Source organism: Vigna umbellata, chromosome 8, assembly GCF_029865625.1.
Source record: "Vigna umbellata cultivar VRB3 chromosome 8, Vumbellata_1.0, whole genome shotgun sequence".
Lineage (NCBI taxonomy): Eukaryota > Viridiplantae > Streptophyta > Magnoliopsida > Fabales > Fabaceae > Vigna > Vigna umbellata.
In genome coordinates, this window is record NC_142172.1 from 46,454,462 (window position 1) to 46,471,651 (window position 17,190).

Consider the following 17,190-nt stretch of genomic DNA (forward strand, 5'->3'; position numbering starts at 1 on the left):
AATATTTTCTTATATATTTTTAAAACTGTTTGATCTATTCACAGATTAATACTTTTAAAATAAAATGTACATATACTTATATATTTTTAATTAATTTTATCGTTAATTAATATAAGTCTTTCAATACTTTTTTAAATCAAAATATATACACGTGAAATATTTTATTTTTAATTAATATAAGGCTTTCAATACTTTCTTAAATCAAAATATATACATGTTGAATGGAAAATTAAATTAATAAATAATTTGGATAGCAAATAAAATAATTTAAACAAACAATAAATTTAACTAAAATAAATTTTAATATTTTATTAAAAATGAATTTTAAATTTAACTACATTTCATAAAATCAATTTATTATAATATTTGTAAATTGATTTTATGGATGAGAAATTCAAACCTATATTAAGTTATGTAAAGAATTAAATTAAAAATAAAAATTGAATTTTATAATATAAAAAATAAGAGTGAAATGTATTTTAAAAGTTTAAAGTTTCCAAAGGCTGTATGATTAGAGTGGACATATATGGAAGATAGCATAAATTTTGGTGGTTTGTTTGAGATGATATAATGAAAAGTGAGAGTAATAATATGAACAGTCAATGATTGAAGGAGAGGTGATATGAAGTGGACATGAAAATGTCACTTCACATAAAGAATGGAGGAGATGCCATAAAGGTTTCAAAGTAGTGTGAAGGTGGAGGAAGAGATAGCATAGATTAGATTATAGATTAGATAGATGCTTTTTATCGCTTTCCTTTTTCATTCTAAAATCCTACTAGATCGATGCATAATTAATGTCACACGTGATGGATTAAACACATTAACAAATTTTTATTTCTCATTAATTATTTTATAAACACAATTTCCTCTTATATTAATTTAATTTACTTGAAAGATAAACATAATTATTTTTATCAGAATATCCAAGTACAAAAATATCGTTATTAGGTTACAGGGAAAGCATGCGTGGTGGGCACATATCTATGACTTAAGAATAGGGTACATCCCTGTAATTAAGCTTCATTAAATAAGTTGCCACGTACCCTAAGAAGGGGTTTCTCTCTCTTTTTCAGATTTTTTTTTTCTATTCCTACCTTCTTTTCTAATCTCTATACAATACCTAATTATAGGATTGAGACATTCTGCAGTTGCATTTTCAACTGCACAAATCTTAAACATTTAAAACCTTTGTTAATTCTTTTTATCAAATTGGAGGATGATTTTTTTTTTTTTTAAAAAAATTAGTTGTCATGGATTAATAATTGTGGTCCAAGTCCGACCTTATATGATTTTATCTTATTTTTAAATACAGAAAATATATAAGCTTATTACACGATAAGAATCATTGCACATTTTCAAACATTCACATGTATACATAATTTTTGTTTCTTTTAATATTTTTGAAAAAAAATATAAATATTATATTAAAATCTATATTTGTATTTCTTTATTTAAAATTTTCGTTTTATTTCAGAAGACCACTGCTATTTTAATAGTTCCATTCATACGAAGTAACTATGAATATTCGATGTTTATATTAAAATAAAATGTCTAGATTTATTTATCGTTAACTCATTGGGTTATTTTAGATTGTTCTTATTAAAACAATCAATTCTTATAAGAAGGGAAGAGGTAATTCTAAAAATACTTAAAAGTATTCTACTTAAGTTTCATAAAAAAATTATTATATCTAAACTTAAATTAACGTTATTTAGTAGATATCACGAATATTTCATAGGTGGAGATAATCACACATAGCCATGAACGTAATAGTGCATAGGGATTGGGATATAGGTGATGTGTGGACTTAGCATGTGTGACAAAACTTTTTTTTCTTTTATTACTTTAGATATATTGAAAATTCAAACTTAAGATGTTAGATTGAAATACTCTTTTTATAATTTTATCAACGCGCTAGGTTGTATGTCATTATGATTTAATGCACACAAGAAGAATTTTTTTTATAGAAAAATTTACAATAAATAAATAAATAAATTGCAGAGGTGTAAGCAGAAAAAAATTGTGAATTTGACATTCAAAAATTTGTTAATGTGTTTGGGCCGTTTTTGACAAAAGACGCTATTCCGGCCTTTTTGTGTGTTTTCTTAACATTATGCCAGAGAGGAATCATCACGTTTTGTGGTCTGGTGGTGGAAAAAAATAATAAAAAAAAGAGGAGTGATGGTAAGAGATCTTGTCTTCTCCAAAGCATGAACCGCACTTTTCACTTTTCATCCAACCCTGAACCTCTTTTCTGTTCTCCGTCGATTAGTTGAAGACTTCCCACTTCAATTTTCACGTCCAATTTCTTAAATGTATATAAATTATTGAAGCTTGTTTTCATCGCAAAGTTAATTTTAATTTGATTTTGCATGAAAAGTGGAAGTAATTTGCAAAATTGTCTTGTTGCCAAAACAGGGAAACGAAAAATTGGTAGAGGTCAATTTGCAAATGGCTATATCTGCTAATTCCAGTAAGAGTGGGAACTGGAAGCGAAAAGAATTGTGGTTTCTTGTGATTTATGCAATCGTTTTCTATGTTATTATCATCAACCGTTCACTTCAACTCTCTCGCGGTATATATTTTATTCCTTTTCTACTTTATAATATTGTTTCAGTATTTGTGTTTACTCGTACTACTTGCTTAGTTGCTGCGCATTGAGTGCTTTGGGTTTTGTTTTTCGTAGATTATTACAAACAGCTGTCAGGTTTACGCCCGGGTTGGCTTTTAGCTAATCACCTCAATGTATGATCCTGCTCTTTTTGGTCATTATGATATTTTGTCTGTTGTAAGTATTTCAGTAGATGGTGATGTTGCTTGCTGATCAAACACACATGCTGTTCTGTTTTGTGTAAAGGATGTTTCAGATGCTCAGTGGAGGAATTTTAGAGGGAATATACCCGTTCTTACTCTTGTCTTTGGAATTTTCACTCTTCTTGCCTACTTGATGAAAGCTTTCTTTGATTTAAGAGTTAGAGGAATGTCCATTGTGTGGCTTTTATTTTCTTTGGCCTACTTGTCATATCTTCATGGAGCATGGTAGGGTACACAATTTAATTTGATGTTGTTTTTTCTTCCATTGTTGTTATTCTTTACCTTCTTCAGTCTGACTCTTGAATTTGTTTCATTTGCAGCATTGTTTTTATCCTATCAATAGCTACTGGTAATTTTATTCTTGTAAAGGTGCGTGTAATGGACAGTGAATACGTATTAGTTGTAATATATCTAGTTGGGAACCTGTAACATTGTTGATTTTAAATTTTTAATCGCCTACTTAAAGTTATCAACATGTCATAACAGTTCTGTTTTTTATTTATTTTTCATTAAAATTAGTTTCCCTCAGGCTGCTTTATTTTAATTTGCATGTCATATATATACAAAATGTAATAAAAAAGACATCTATATTTGATTTCTTGTATTGCTCATAGGAATGATACTCCTCCTCAAAATGTAAGATTTTGTTTTGTTTATTTATTTCTTGCTAACTGTTTGGATTTCTAATGCTGGGACTCTAGAATTTCTGAAACTTAGTACACTTTAGTGAGAATGGTGTGCCATTGGATGATGGATTATTTAAATCAATACCTTCTACCAAACAATAATAGTATAGTAAAAATTATTACATCAGAAGCCTGCAGCAAGCATTGTCGACAACCTTCTAAAGAAGGACAGCTCTAAAGAGTGCAGTCTCCTAAGTTCTGTATAGTGAGAGACTTGTGATTCATGTGGGAGAAATGTCTTTCCAATGGAGAATATGGAGATGTTTTTGGCAGAGGGGGGTTGGGTATTGTAGAAGGGCAGGTCCGTTTGACCTTGAAGCTCCAATAAATTTATTTTAAGAACAAGTACATCCAAAAGGAAAAATATTGGAGTTTGGAGGCCAAACAATTGTTTTATGGCTGGGAAAATATTTCCTTGCATCCATAAAACTGTAATGACAGATCACAATATAAAAAATCAGCTTGGGCTCACAACTCTGGTCCTGGATATTTATTGACAGTATAATAGTATTAACTGAACCTAACAACTTTTGATGCTTTAACCATATTTTCGTTGATGTTTAAGTAACCATAACATAAACCGTTTGTTCCTGAATAGATAATGTTTTGGTCAATCATTGTGTTGTTGCACTTAATACCATATTTATAACTTTTCCATAGTTGTCATGTAAGACTATTTCTGTTTGAGCAGATATTTGCACAGAAGGAGTACTTTCCACTTATAGTTTGGAGTTACAACATATTGTTTCTTCTCTGTAATCGGATTTATGAAGGATATTCATTCTCTATATTTGGGTAACAAGCATAATATTCGTTGCATTGATACGTTGATCTGTAGGAGTAATTCCATTTCGACTTAAGATTATGTATTTACGTTGCAGGCAACAATGGGCATTTTTGGAAAATTACCGAGGCAGCTTTAGGTGGCATATATGCTTCAATTTTGGTATTTTTTTTTTCATTATTTAATTGAGTTCCTATGGTATCCAAGAAAGTCAAAATAATCCATTTATATGTGATTCTTACAATTACTGGTCCCATGATTCACGCATGTTGGACTGTTCCTCACCCATCACTGCATTCATATAAAATCATGCCAATTCAATCACTCCTCACCTTTTGAATGTTGTCATGTTACTCAGATTTGTTATTTAGAACACTAATGGATAAGAATATTAAAATTTGGTGATCTAAATTCTATTTTTTGTTTTGCTTTTTATGAATTATACACATCTTTCTGTTCTCATTTCTCATACCATTATGTAATGTAACAATATCGGTAACTTAATATATGTTTCTTTATATTTAAGCTTAGATGTTTGTGGCAGTTGTTTTGCGCATGATAAGCTTCGGGTTTGATTATCACTGGACTAATCGAGATTCTCATTTTGATCAGGAGGTATTTCTTTCTTTCTGAAAATAGCGCTTGTTTGTTTTGAATATAAAATTCTGTTGGGCAGCCTCACTCGTAACCTAATATATTTTCAGAATGACAATATATTATAATTGCTGGGGACAAATTATTATGAAATTTTATTAATAAAGAGTTATTCTTGATGTTACTTCAAAGACATAAATGTACATGATTATTATTCAATTTTTTTTTCTTGAATGCTTCACTCCACTAGTGCATAAGGGCAGACTACTTTTCTTAGGTTGTAGTTTTTGTATTTTTCTACAGATTAGAATATGGACTGGGAACAGCCTTGGTCAGTTAATATCCTTTAGGTAAAACCTATTATGTTGCCATCTTCATGTTTCTTGATTGGTCGTTTTTGACATTTTCTGGACCATTACTTGAAACATCCCAGCTTGCAATACTTATGTCTAGTGTACATTGTTAATTAATTATGTAGCTTTATGATTTTGGTTATCAATATGATTAATAAATATATTTTCCACTGTCTAATTCTTTGATATTTGCAGAAGCATTATCAACGTTGTCATATTTGTAAATCCGGAAAATCATGCTATCAAGTTTTACAGGTTAGGATAGCTGCTAGTTAAAATCAAGCTCAAGGTGAAAGTTATTGTAGTTGCTTGGTTATGTTTTTTACTTTTCTTATGTTTTTATGTAGCTATAATTTCTATTGACCCTTTAAACTCGTGTTTTCCAATTCTAATTTTAATAACATTATCAGGAGAGAAGTCTGCCCAATGACAGGTTTGGATATATCACATACCTTTCTTATTTGGTATATGCACCACTTTATATCGCTGGTCCAATACTGAGTTTCAATGCTTTTGCCTCACAGGTTTGTGACTGCAAGTTATTTTGGTGGTTTAAGCTTCATTATTGACTTCCATTACATTGTGTATAGTTTTGATCTTATTAAAACCTCTATTGAGGAAATGAACCATCATGGTATTATTTTCAAAAGGAGATGTACATGCAAGAGGTAATTTTTTTGAATTGGAAAACAAACCACATTTATAGTCATTGTTTAGAAATTTGATGGTATAACCAAAAGGATTCGAGTAGGGCAGAAGTTCCTCATGTATTATTTGTAGCGAAAGGCACTCAAATTTTAGGAAAACTTTTACCATACATCTAATACCTACTATGTTACATGGAATGGAGTATTGGATGGTTAAAAGCCGGCAATGGAATAAAGTCAACACAGTTAAGATTAAACATACTAGACAACTTATGTATAAGTGCTTTTTTGAATAAGTTTCTTCATAACCTTATGGAGAATAAAACAAAAAAAAGAGACAAGTTTATCCTATAAGCTAAAATTAGCCCATGTATATGTTCAAATCTGGTTATAACTGCTATAATTACTTACGGAGAAGCTTATTCAAATAGGACTATGATAAAAAAAAATGCATTAGAGAAAATATGGGTAGCTCTTATTATAGATCTTAGAAAGTAGACTTTAAGTCTAACTCAATTTTAAAAAATTGATTTGCAAGATAAGGTTTACAACTATTTATATACTATAATTTAGTCACATCTCTAGTCCTTACATTATTGATCATATCTTTAGTCAATATAAGATTTCCAACAATATAAAATAATATTAGTTTTCACTTAAGGTGATTTGGGCACGTGTTGAGCACAAGTGTTGAACACATGATGAGAAGAGTTAATCAGTTGGAGAGCATCCCTGTCCGTAGAGACTGAGGGGGGACTGATAGGGAGAGAAAATCATAATCAACAAACATTCACAGAGAAGTGGGATCTGATTGCTGATTTCAATTCAAGTTGTAGGAAATAGCAATCTTTGATTATATGTTTCTAGAAGCAATAACCATTACAAAGATTAGCTTTCATTCAACAAATGCTGCAACCGATGCTTTCAGAATGATCCTCTCCTCAAGATACCCGTGATATATATCTAACAATTCCCCCTCATGCTCCATCTCTCCCACCCGCATACATAACCAACTCTGAATTGATAGAGTACCTTGCCAACATATCGATCTTTCTATGTAGCATGACTCCGGAACTTATATCTCTAGCTTTGGGACTTGTGTAAACCTTCCTCTCCTATGACAATTGATAGAGTGGGTTTTCCATTGTACCACTAACCACTGTTTCGCTAGAGGTCCATTATGGAAGAATCTTGTAGTAAAAGCCGCTGCTTGTGTATGAAAAGATGTCTTCTAACACCATACTACTATGAAAAGTGGGGTAGACATTGTGGAGTCCTGGGCTCTTTTCAGTTTAGAAGCTAAAGCACCTTGTTTAGAGAAGAGTTGAAAAGGACCAAAGTTCCTTGCAGCAAGTTTAGGATTTGATCAATGCTTGCCTGTGAGGTATATACTTGATATAGATGCAACCCTTGATGTGAAACTTTTCTGATTGTCAGTGAAAATCAACAATCTTCCTTAAGTCTTATGCCGTGTAAAAACTTCTGCTCTCAATCAACTCATAGGCAGCTTGTTTCACTTCTGTTTTACCTTGAATACATTGTATGGTTGTTGGTAATTTCCTGCCATAAGCCACCTCAGAAGGTGTCGTGCTAGTGTAAACTTGGTAAAAAGTAATTGTACCAATTCTCTAAGTTGTACAAAAGCAAAAGGAAACAAATGAGCTTTAAGGCGAAGAGGTATTGCTTTGTCAATTTAAATGATCAACTGGCAACTGTCTCCACTAGTCATTTCCTTGAATTAGTTATATATGTAACAAGCTTATGCATATTATTTATATTCTCTAAAGGGTGACTAATGTAAATAAGGTGATTATGGGTTGATTTAGTGTTGTATCTTAAAACATAATTATTCAAGCATGGTAACTGTAAATCCTTGTCTTTATGACTCAGTACATATAATATTATCTGTTGTTTAATTGAGACCTACACAGTCCATAATGCCCCATTTTATCTCTTTAACAATTTCTGACTGATTCTCGTGTCACTGACTGCTGTCGAGTGCTTTTGAATAGTTGCTTGAGTTTCTGTTTTGCTGATGATATTATTCTATTTTTTGGCAGTTAGATGTTCCTCAAAACGCTATTTCGGTTAGAAATGTGATACTTTATGGTTTCCGCTGGATGTTGAGTATTATCCTCATGGAATTAATGACTCATCTATGCTACTATAACGCCTTTGCTAAGAGGTGAGAACTTCAGTATTCAGGAAAGGACCTCGGGTTATATTTAATTTTTAATCCAATTTCATTGTTTGGTTGCTGAAATGATTTCTTAATTAACTAGTGATTTATGGAAGCACTTATCGCCTATGGACGTGTTCATCATTGGATATGGTGTAAGAGAATATACATTCCTCAATTAAGTGGTTTAACAAGCCTAATCACGTCTCCAAATCACACAGCCAACCTCATTTAGTGGGATAAGGCTTAAGGGCTATTATTGTATCATAACAATTAAATTAGTTCAGCATGTTGCCTTCTCAATCTTTTCTATTTATTTGTTCCAGGTATTAAACTTCATGTGGCTAAAATTCTTATTGATCTGGCGCTTTTTCCGATTTTGGTCACTGGTATGTTAATTGCTCGATAAGAATTTCACATAAATGTCCAAATACATATTTGAAGAAAGTCATTTTGAGTTATTAATTGTAGATAAATGGAATTGAGGCTCCGGAAAACATGCCAAAATGCATTAATAACTGCCACAACTTGGAAGGCTTCTGGAAAAATTGGCATGCTTCCTTCAACAAGTGGCTTGTGAGGTGCAATCAATTATTTTTCCTGGATTTTTCCCTTTTTGTTTTCCCAGATAACTTAAATTTTGATTGGCAAGAAATTCAGGTATATTTACATTCCTCTTGGTGGATCTAAGAAAAAGCTACTAAATGTGTGGGTTATATTCACATTTGTTGCAATCTGGCATGATTTAGAGTGGTAAGTTCCCTTTATTGTTGAAGTTCAACATTTCTACCTATAAAAGTTGCACAGTTTTTTATCAGATATTTTATGCTTGATTATTCTTATATACCTTAGGAAGCTTCTTTCATGGGCATGGTTGACCTGTTTATTCTTCATCCCTGAGTTGGTTTTTAAATCAGCAGGAAAAACCTTTCAGGTATTCATATGCACAATTTTCTTCTGCTATTAAAATTTTCGTTGATCTGTAGTTGTGATTTGCTGTCTAACATGGAGGTAAATTTGATTATCAGGCTCAAAGTTCTTTTGGACTATGCATATTTCGTGAACTCAGTGCTGTTGCTGGGGCAGTCACAATTACGTGCCTCATGGTTTGTCCCTGACTAGCCTAAGAGATTTATGAATATCGTAATCTTTATTTATTATATTTTAATTTAACATCGTCGTCAATTTTGTGGCCTCTGGTGGCTACCTGAGAAAGTATAAGAAGGATTTTTAAAGGAGCCAAGTTAATGATGCAACAAGTAATCTGATTGAACCATATGATCCAGTGCAAGGCCTTTTATACAACAAATTTGACGTTCAAATTCCCGCACAATATAAATTGAACCTGAGTCAAGTTTATTTATGGATCACTACTTCTACATTTGTGTGTGTGTGTGTGTATATATATATAGAGAGAGAGAGTCATGCTAAAATTTATGTCCCAGGTCCTGCTTCTTGCACTGTACACTGAACCATATCAAGACAGTATTTTCCATTTGGATGGTTGATGAAAAATGACTTATTAATGCTTTTTTTCTCTGCTGACTGTTTATTATATCTGTTCTGTAGAAATGGTTGTATTTTGTTTATAAAACAAAAATATAGTCCATATATAATTTAAATACCGTGACATTTCTTGACAGGTGGCTAATCTTGTTGGGTTTGTGGTTGGACCGGGAGGCATTAACTGGCTGCTTTCTTCTTTCCTTCACAAGGAAGGTATGCCAACTATCCTTAGCCTTTTAACTTAATTGCAATCAAGTAGAGTAAAAAATTCATTTGGAAATTCCATGGCACAGGTTTGCCCGTCCTTGGTGGCATGCTTGTGACATTTTACGTTGGAACAAAGGTTTGAGATGTTCAGCATTTATTTTTATGTATTCAATCCTTTGAAACTTTTCTTCTACTCCTTTCCAATTTTCCTTAATTATCTTCTGCCTGCATATTTGCAGATTATGTTCCACATTGACGAGGCTAAGCAAAGGTTGTCCTGAACTGGGACAATTACTTTTGACCATGTGAAAATATTCAAATTCATTTTGTGTCAGGAGTTCCAAATGTGCTTGACTTGGAGGTGTCTGCGGGTGCCTTTCTTTTTATGAAAGATTTCCTGATGAATTGTACATTAAATTGGGAGCCATACCTTCGAATGTTTTACACCATATAGTCTTAGAATGCGGAAAAATGAAGAAAATCTGTTGATTTTGATACCTTATTACATCGGTTTGTGCTTTATTTTCTTCATTTATGTTTTTCCAATTCAAGATATATTCAGTTCTCGTGAGCACCATTATTCTGTTAACTCTTTTTTGGGGGAATGACTGTTTTATTTGTCTGATATGGTTTTGTTTATCTCATTCTCATAACCTAAAATATCTGGTTTTTCAAAGATACATAAAGAATATATCAAATCCATAACAAATTATTCTTATTATGAAATAAATAATTAAATATAAGAAAATAAAACATTAAATTACTTATATTTTTTTCATGAAATTTTTTAAATTGTATATTTAAAAAATACAAATATTAATAATGTCACGTTTCTATGACTAAAAAAGTCACTCGTTAATTTAAGAAATTAAGAAAACTAAATAAACTTATTGTTTTTTGACAAGCTATATGTGACATTGGTTTTATTGGATTAATCTTCCTCTTATTTTGTTGTCATAATCATATTATTTGAATTTAGATATTTTTCATGTGCAATGAAACTTTCCATGATTCTACACAGTTTTGATTTTCCTTCTTCTAATCTTATTAACTTAAATGTAATTTAACATAATTCAATTAAAAAATATACACTGGAGGTTTTTTAAGATATATGAAATAAACTGTTACATTTTTTAATTGAATTAAATTAAATTTGAATTGATTGAATAAGGATAAGAAAGAAAATATATTTTCATATAAATGTTAAAATCCAAAAAGTATCTGTACAGAATAAAACGGACAAGAACCTAAGAGACAGAATAAGAGTCATAACTTAATTGTACGATGAACTAATCCTTTTGGTTAAGTTAAGAGCCAAGTGCATAAAGAATCAAATTAGGAAAACTTTTCGATGCATAGAGTACAATTATTGCTGCAAACTTTATTCTCTTCCAATGAATATACATTTTGCTAAAGACACATTCCATAACATGTTACATCAGCCAAAAATACGATTGAGAGTTGCAGCCAATCGAACTCCTCCTTGAGCTAATCGCAAACTGACCTCTGGCAAACGTGATAGAAAGTAATCGTCTGCAGAGCATTATTTCAGATATTGTGAGATAAACTGTAAAAGTCAATCAAACCTACACTTCACATACTTACTATCTTACCTTCTAGCACTGAACCTTCAGGAGCATCTTTATATGCCCATTTGCAGGCAGCTTGAATGCCTTCAGAAGCATATCTGAAAAAAACCCACTAAAGTTTATCAAACAGATATATTTCAATAACATATGTAGACCAACTATAGGAGTTGGGTACAATATTTTTCTTGTAATGCAAAAATAATAAATTATAATTTTTTGAACGGATACTGGTGATGAAGAAATTAGCTTTGGGATAGATCAAAAGGCATACATATCTGGGCAAGTAGTTTCCTTAGAATTGCAGGTTTCCCATCCGCGTACTTGATCAGACCATGTTTTCTGTTTCAGAGAATTTGGAGTAAGCATCAAACTTTGATAAGAAGTATCATCCATTGGGATAAAATACCGTTATATTCTCTTGAATGGCTTTGGTGAAGCTATTTATGTCTGAGTCATAGAATCTTTCTTCGGCGGTTTCAATTATGTTGACGTCCCAAACCTGTGTAGCAAAAAATTGGTGAGTAGAGTAGATGGTGAAATAGATCATACAGTAGTAGTGAATGAACCTGAGAATTAGATTTACATGGTGAAGATTTTGCTTCCTTCTGTACCAGTGAATGTTAATTAAATTGCCTCCTTTGTCAGAGGTAAATCCCACATGTAGAGGCTGCAGATTAACCATGCAAAAGAGCCATTACAATAACTAAATTGCAAAGTCAGATGCTAGCTTAGTATATGGTGCTTTTGGTGCTTTATCATGCTCACCTGATGTACATCTCCCATAAAATGAGAGAGGAAAAGAAGAGCTTGTGTGAGGTTATCTGATATTATGATTTCACCAATTCAATAAGAATTTGGTCAGTGAGAGAATAAGATATAAACAAAACAATAGGGAAACAAATAGAGGTTGTAAGCTCAAGCAATGGTTTACATTGAGAGTCTTTGCCATAGTCCAGGAGCTGGTCTGTGTAATTCTTAATCGCTCCCACAACACATCTTCCCTTCTCACCATCCTGATCCTTGCAATCCCCTGAATTTTCAGACAACTGATCAAAACTATCCCACATCACCCCCTTCACCGGATTTCTAATCTATAAATTTCAGAATCCCAAAAGCGAATCTGATTTTTGAGATTCTGCACTCAGAAATTGATAATTTTGCAGAACTGTACAAATAATGTATCCTATAATAGTGTTAGATTATTTAACACAGACACAGAAAATAAATACCAAAATCCTAAGCGGGACAAACATGGATAAAAAATTAGGAGCAGAACATGAGAAATGAACTTACTGTCATACTGAAAATTGCAAAGCTTGTCTGGCGTATCAGCAAAGTGCAATGCAGAAGACCAGTGCAAATAAAACCTGACACGATCAGCCCATGAACACACGCTCGCCAAGTCGTTTTGTGCATATTTTGGCAGCAGATTTTTCACAGCATCTGCTGCTGAATCGCTGAGGCGAGACTGTTCATAGAAAGAGGAAATTAAGTGATGATGCATATATTTAAACACACAGCAGCACTCATAGGGAGAATGAATGAAAGCAACAGAAGAAATAAAGTGATTGGTGACCTGAGCAATCCTACAAACTATGGCGTGGCCATCTTCTCCCCATCCTTTGGTGTTTGGAAGCAAAAGAATAAATGAAAGTGTGACCAATAACTGGATTTTGTAGCACATCATCTTCCTCCTTCACAGAACTATGCAATTCCTGAACCACCTCTACACTTATTTATAAGTGCGTGGGAGAGACCTGATTTCTTCATTTTCAGTTCGAATTGTGTGAATAGAGTGCACATTGTTTGCGTTACGTCAACTTGGAGTGTGCTTTACGGTTCAAATCAAATGAAAAGAAAGGCACATATTTTATTCATCGGTTTAACTCGGATTAAAATCACGGTTTTCTCAATACTAAAATAACAAAATAAGTTTTTGCAATTTTATTTTGCACACGAATAAGTCTAAAACATATATAACTTCTATAGTTTCTTTTACATAATTCTTTATTATTCACAAAATTGCCTAGTGACCAAAATGACCTTAAGAATATAGAAATAATCTCAGAAATGTTAATTTGGAATTAATGAATATATATGAGATTCGCAATGTAATCAAACCGATTAATTTTGTAATTATTGCATTTATGATCTTGTAACATATTGACCTTATTCGATTATCCAAATGTAATGGTTATATTTTAGAACTAGAGTCTCACACCTGTAAAAAGTTTTTATTGCTATGGACATCTTTTCACTTTTTATTTGCCTATTAATAAAACGTTATCTTTTAAATTTTCTGTATTTATGTTCAGTATAAAATTAATTATTAATTAATATACTTATGAAAAGTTGAACGTTCTAAAAGTCAGAAAAGAAATTAATAAAAAATAAATGAATTGAAAAAAAAAAAACATGTTTTAATTAAGAACGTTTTTGATAACACAGTAAGTTTGTTCTTAGCCTACAAGCTAATTTAACTAAGATAAAAATATTTAATAAAATAGCTAATTTAAATAAATTTTAACTTATATTTAACAAGCTAATTTATTTGATTTTTAACTTAGTTTATTTAATTTTTTTATTTATTATATTTTTAATATGTATTTTATTATTATTGTTAATTTATTTTTATCTATTATTGTTTATTTTTAATTTTGTAAAGATAATAAATATTATTATTCTTATATTTTTAATATTTTCAGAATTAATTTTTATTTTTTATGTAATTAAATTAAAAATAATTAACATAATAAATAACAATATATCAAATTAAAAGTAGGGAGAGTGGACTTTAACTATACCCTATCTAACATTAATAAAACGGAAAATGACACTTGAACAACCATTTTTGACAACATTTAGACACGCGCACACGTGTCAAAATCTGAGTGGTCCAGTTGGAAAAATTAAATGAAAATGGACCACTCAGATTTTGACATGTGTGCGCGTGTCTAAATGTTGTCAAAAATGGTTGTTCAAGTATCATTTTCCTTAATAAAACTATTATGTTGTGTTAGGATAAAGAAATGTAATCATTAAAAAAATAAATACATAATAATTGAATAAATTGTTAAATAGTTTGATAGTATGGAGTGATGGAAATATCTTGGATTTTTTATTTCTTGTTTTCATAAAGTAATTTAATTTTTTAAATATTTTGATATTCAATCATATCTTTCATCTCAAGTCAATTTATTTTGATTTTCAGTTCTCAATCTTTACATTAAAATGACTCGACTTAATTTTTAATTTAGGTTGACTTATCTCGATCTTCGATCCAAATCTAGTAGTCACATCTTACAACCTGAGCTGACTTGTCTTAATCTTTGGTTTAGAATGACCTATTAGGACCTTCTTAGGCCAACTTGTCACAACCCTGACAAACTAATCATATCCTTATGCCTATTAACACATATCGACATTTGGTTAGATTCAAATCGGCTCGAACTTCTATCTTAGCCAAATGAACATGACCTTTGACCCAAACTGAATCATTTATACTTTCAACTTGGATTGACTCACCTTAATTATTATGGACCGACTCATCTTGATTTTTGGCATGGTCGATTCGATAAGATTTACACTCTTGGGCAATCTAACAATCTCTTCAACCCTAATAAACCTGATTCGACTTTCGGTCCGACCAATTTATCTTAAACTTTGACTCAACTCATCCTAAAACTCATGTCAACTCAACTTAACCTTAGTGAATAAAATAAATAAGAAAAATGAAAAAAAAAAGTGAAACTTCAAGTTTCTTATACTTGGTAAAATATTTAAAAAAATTCTATTTTACTCATTTAAAAATACATTTCAAAATTTCTTAAATTTCAATTCATTTTTAATTATTTTATTCAAATATAATGCATTCAAACCCTAAACCTAAACGCATCCAAACCCTTCTAAATATAACCTTTCTAAATTAACGCACGCTAACAAACATAACATTAAACAATCGTACTAATTATCTTATCCAAACACAACAACAGGCAATCTTATTAAGTAAAGAATATATATTACAAATAACTTACATATTTGTTATTACTAAGTAGAAGTACAATTATAAAATATAAATAATACTTCTTATAATCAGAAGTAAATAAATGTAACAGATGAAATATTTATACTTTTATTTGCGTACGTACATAGGTATTACTAATTTATACATATTAATAAAATACTAAATCAATTGAAATTGATATTAATAAATATTGCAGTTTACATTTATTAATTAATTAATGTGTTTTTAATCATATACCAAAAAAAAAATCAAATGTTGAGAAACATAAATTAATAATTATATAATAATATGAATTAATAATATAAAATAACAGGTATATACTAATAACATTGAAATGATATAATATTAGTGTGACAAAGCGAATGTTAAAATAAAATGGTATTTTGAAACCCAATTAACTTTTAAACAACTAATTTTCAATAATAAAATAGTAAATTAAATCATTATATATAATTTTAAAAAAATAATAATATATTTGGAACATTGTAGAATAGTGGTATGTATGGACATTGATATACTCCAATCGCAGAAGACAAAATTGGAGTAGTTGGGAGAGAATGAATTCCATGCAACAGACTTGTGCACGTAATACACAACTTGTGCTTTGGTTTTACCGTTTTTCTGTCTTCTTAGAATATGCAGTTGAAAGCATTTATAATGCACGAGATAAATGTGGATAGAGAAACAAAAACTAAGGTGGAATTGAAATGTTCCAAAAGGAAACATAAACTACTCTTACATTGTATAAACAAACACAAGGATTGTTCCAAACTTAGAACATATCCACCGTCATCCCACCTACAAACTCTTATCCCTCCTCCTTCTCCTTATCTTACAACATACATATTTATATACTTATCTACACACTTCTCCTTTCCCAGTTATTCTTTCCACAACAAAACCCAAACAATGTTTACACACTCTCTCTCTCTGTACCACCAAAATCTAAATTTCTTCTCTCACCTTCAATCTCCTTCCTTAGCTTACACCTTCTGCAAATGGGGTCCTCTCATTCTCACGCTTCTCGCCACCCTTCTCATTCTCCGCTTCCGCCAGACCACCACTTCCATCCCTCTCATCACCGCCGATTATGATTACTCTGATACCGAAGATGACGACCACGATGACGCGGCATCTTCAACATCGGAGCTCGAAGACGACCAAGAAGAAGAAAAACAAGAAGAAAGAACGAACGAGTGTTTCAGAATGGGAGGTTCTACAAACGACGATCCTCAGTTCCTACGACGTCCTAGCTTTGGTGATTTCTTGTCGCTTTCGGAAATCGCCAACACGAAAAGCGTCGTAAAGTTATGGGACTCTATAGGGCTTGGGCTAGGGTTTGACCGTTCATGTTCTTCCTCCAATGAAAATGTGGTGTCCGTTTACCGTGGAGAACATGGACTCTGCCCTAATCAGGCGGTGTTGGTTTCAGCCGGAGAAAATGCGGCGGGTAATTTAGCGATGAGGGTTTGGGACGCGCGGCTCCGACGACGGATACCGGCGGTGATGGCGGAGTGGGGTCCGAGCCTTGGAAAGGCCGTTGGAGTTGAATCGTGCGAAATACACAAGGTTTTCGTCAGAGATAACGGCGGTTACGGGATGACGGTTGGTGACATCAGAAAAGCGAAGTCGCCGTTGGAAAAGGTAAGGGATTCACACTGGATCTGTGATGGCCAAATTCATTCATTATAAAAATTTAAATATTATAAATTATTTATTTGTACGGCATTTTCCCTCATGTACAAGAGTAATGGCAATAAAATTTATTTCTATAAGATTTTGCATAAATTTCCTAACTTTTTAC

General features: G+C 31.6%; 3 protein-coding genes across 5 annotated transcripts; 2 read left to right on the forward strand and 1 right to left on the reverse strand.

Moving 5' to 3' along the window:
* Window positions 1–2,139: 2,139 nt before the first annotated feature.
* On the forward strand, window positions 2,140–10,362 carry LOC124834158 (membrane-bound O-acyltransferase gup1-like). 3 transcript variants are annotated; one of them, XM_047308791.2, is made up of 20 exons: window positions 2,140–2,318; window positions 2,422–2,578; window positions 2,690–2,748; window positions 2,861–3,042; window positions 3,138–3,186; window positions 4,195–4,298; window positions 4,385–4,449; window positions 4,832–4,902; window positions 5,430–5,489; window positions 5,645–5,758; window positions 7,942–8,066; window positions 8,164–8,215; window positions 8,387–8,449; window positions 8,532–8,641; window positions 8,721–8,813; window positions 8,913–8,994; window positions 9,089–9,166; window positions 9,704–9,779; window positions 9,860–9,909; window positions 10,013–10,362. In XM_047308791.2, the coding sequence occupies exons 2-20, from the start codon at window positions 2,455–2,457 to the stop codon at window positions 10,052–10,054; spliced, it is 1,599 nt and encodes a 532-aa protein (XP_047164747.1). In that variant the 5' UTR covers window positions 2,140–2,318; window positions 2,422–2,454; the 3' UTR covers window positions 10,055–10,362. The 3 variants fall into 3 exon arrangements, with proteins under 3 accessions (XP_047164747.1, XP_087953862.1, XP_087953863.1); XM_088097736.1 differs by lacking the exon at window positions 5,430–5,489; XM_088097737.1 differs by lacking the exon at window positions 2,140–2,318 and having other exon boundaries at window positions 2,497–2,578; window positions 2,871–3,042.
* A 688-nt stretch (window positions 10,363–11,050) lies between these two features.
* On the reverse strand, window positions 11,051–13,172 carry ENDO2 (endonuclease 2). The gene is made up of 9 exons (XM_047308809.2): window positions 12,939–13,172; window positions 12,656–12,830; window positions 12,294–12,392; window positions 12,128–12,183; window positions 11,946–12,029; window positions 11,769–11,861; window positions 11,634–11,701; window positions 11,387–11,460; window positions 11,051–11,306 (listed from the first exon to the last, which is right to left on the reverse strand). Exons 1-9 carry the CDS (start codon window positions 13,047–13,049, stop codon window positions 11,212–11,214), a joined length of 855 nt encoding a protein of 284 aa, XP_047164765.1. The 5' UTR covers window positions 13,050–13,172; the 3' UTR covers window positions 11,051–11,211.
* A 3,066-nt stretch (window positions 13,173–16,238) lies between these two features.
* Window positions 16,239–17,131, forward strand: LOC124834062 (uncharacterized). Its single transcript, XM_047308663.2, has one exon. The coding sequence runs from the start codon at window positions 16,296–16,298 to the stop codon at window positions 17,076–17,078; it is 783 nt and encodes a 260-aa protein (XP_047164619.1). The 5' UTR covers window positions 16,239–16,295; the 3' UTR covers window positions 17,079–17,131.
* The last annotated feature ends 59 nt before the right edge of the window (window positions 17,132–17,190 follow it).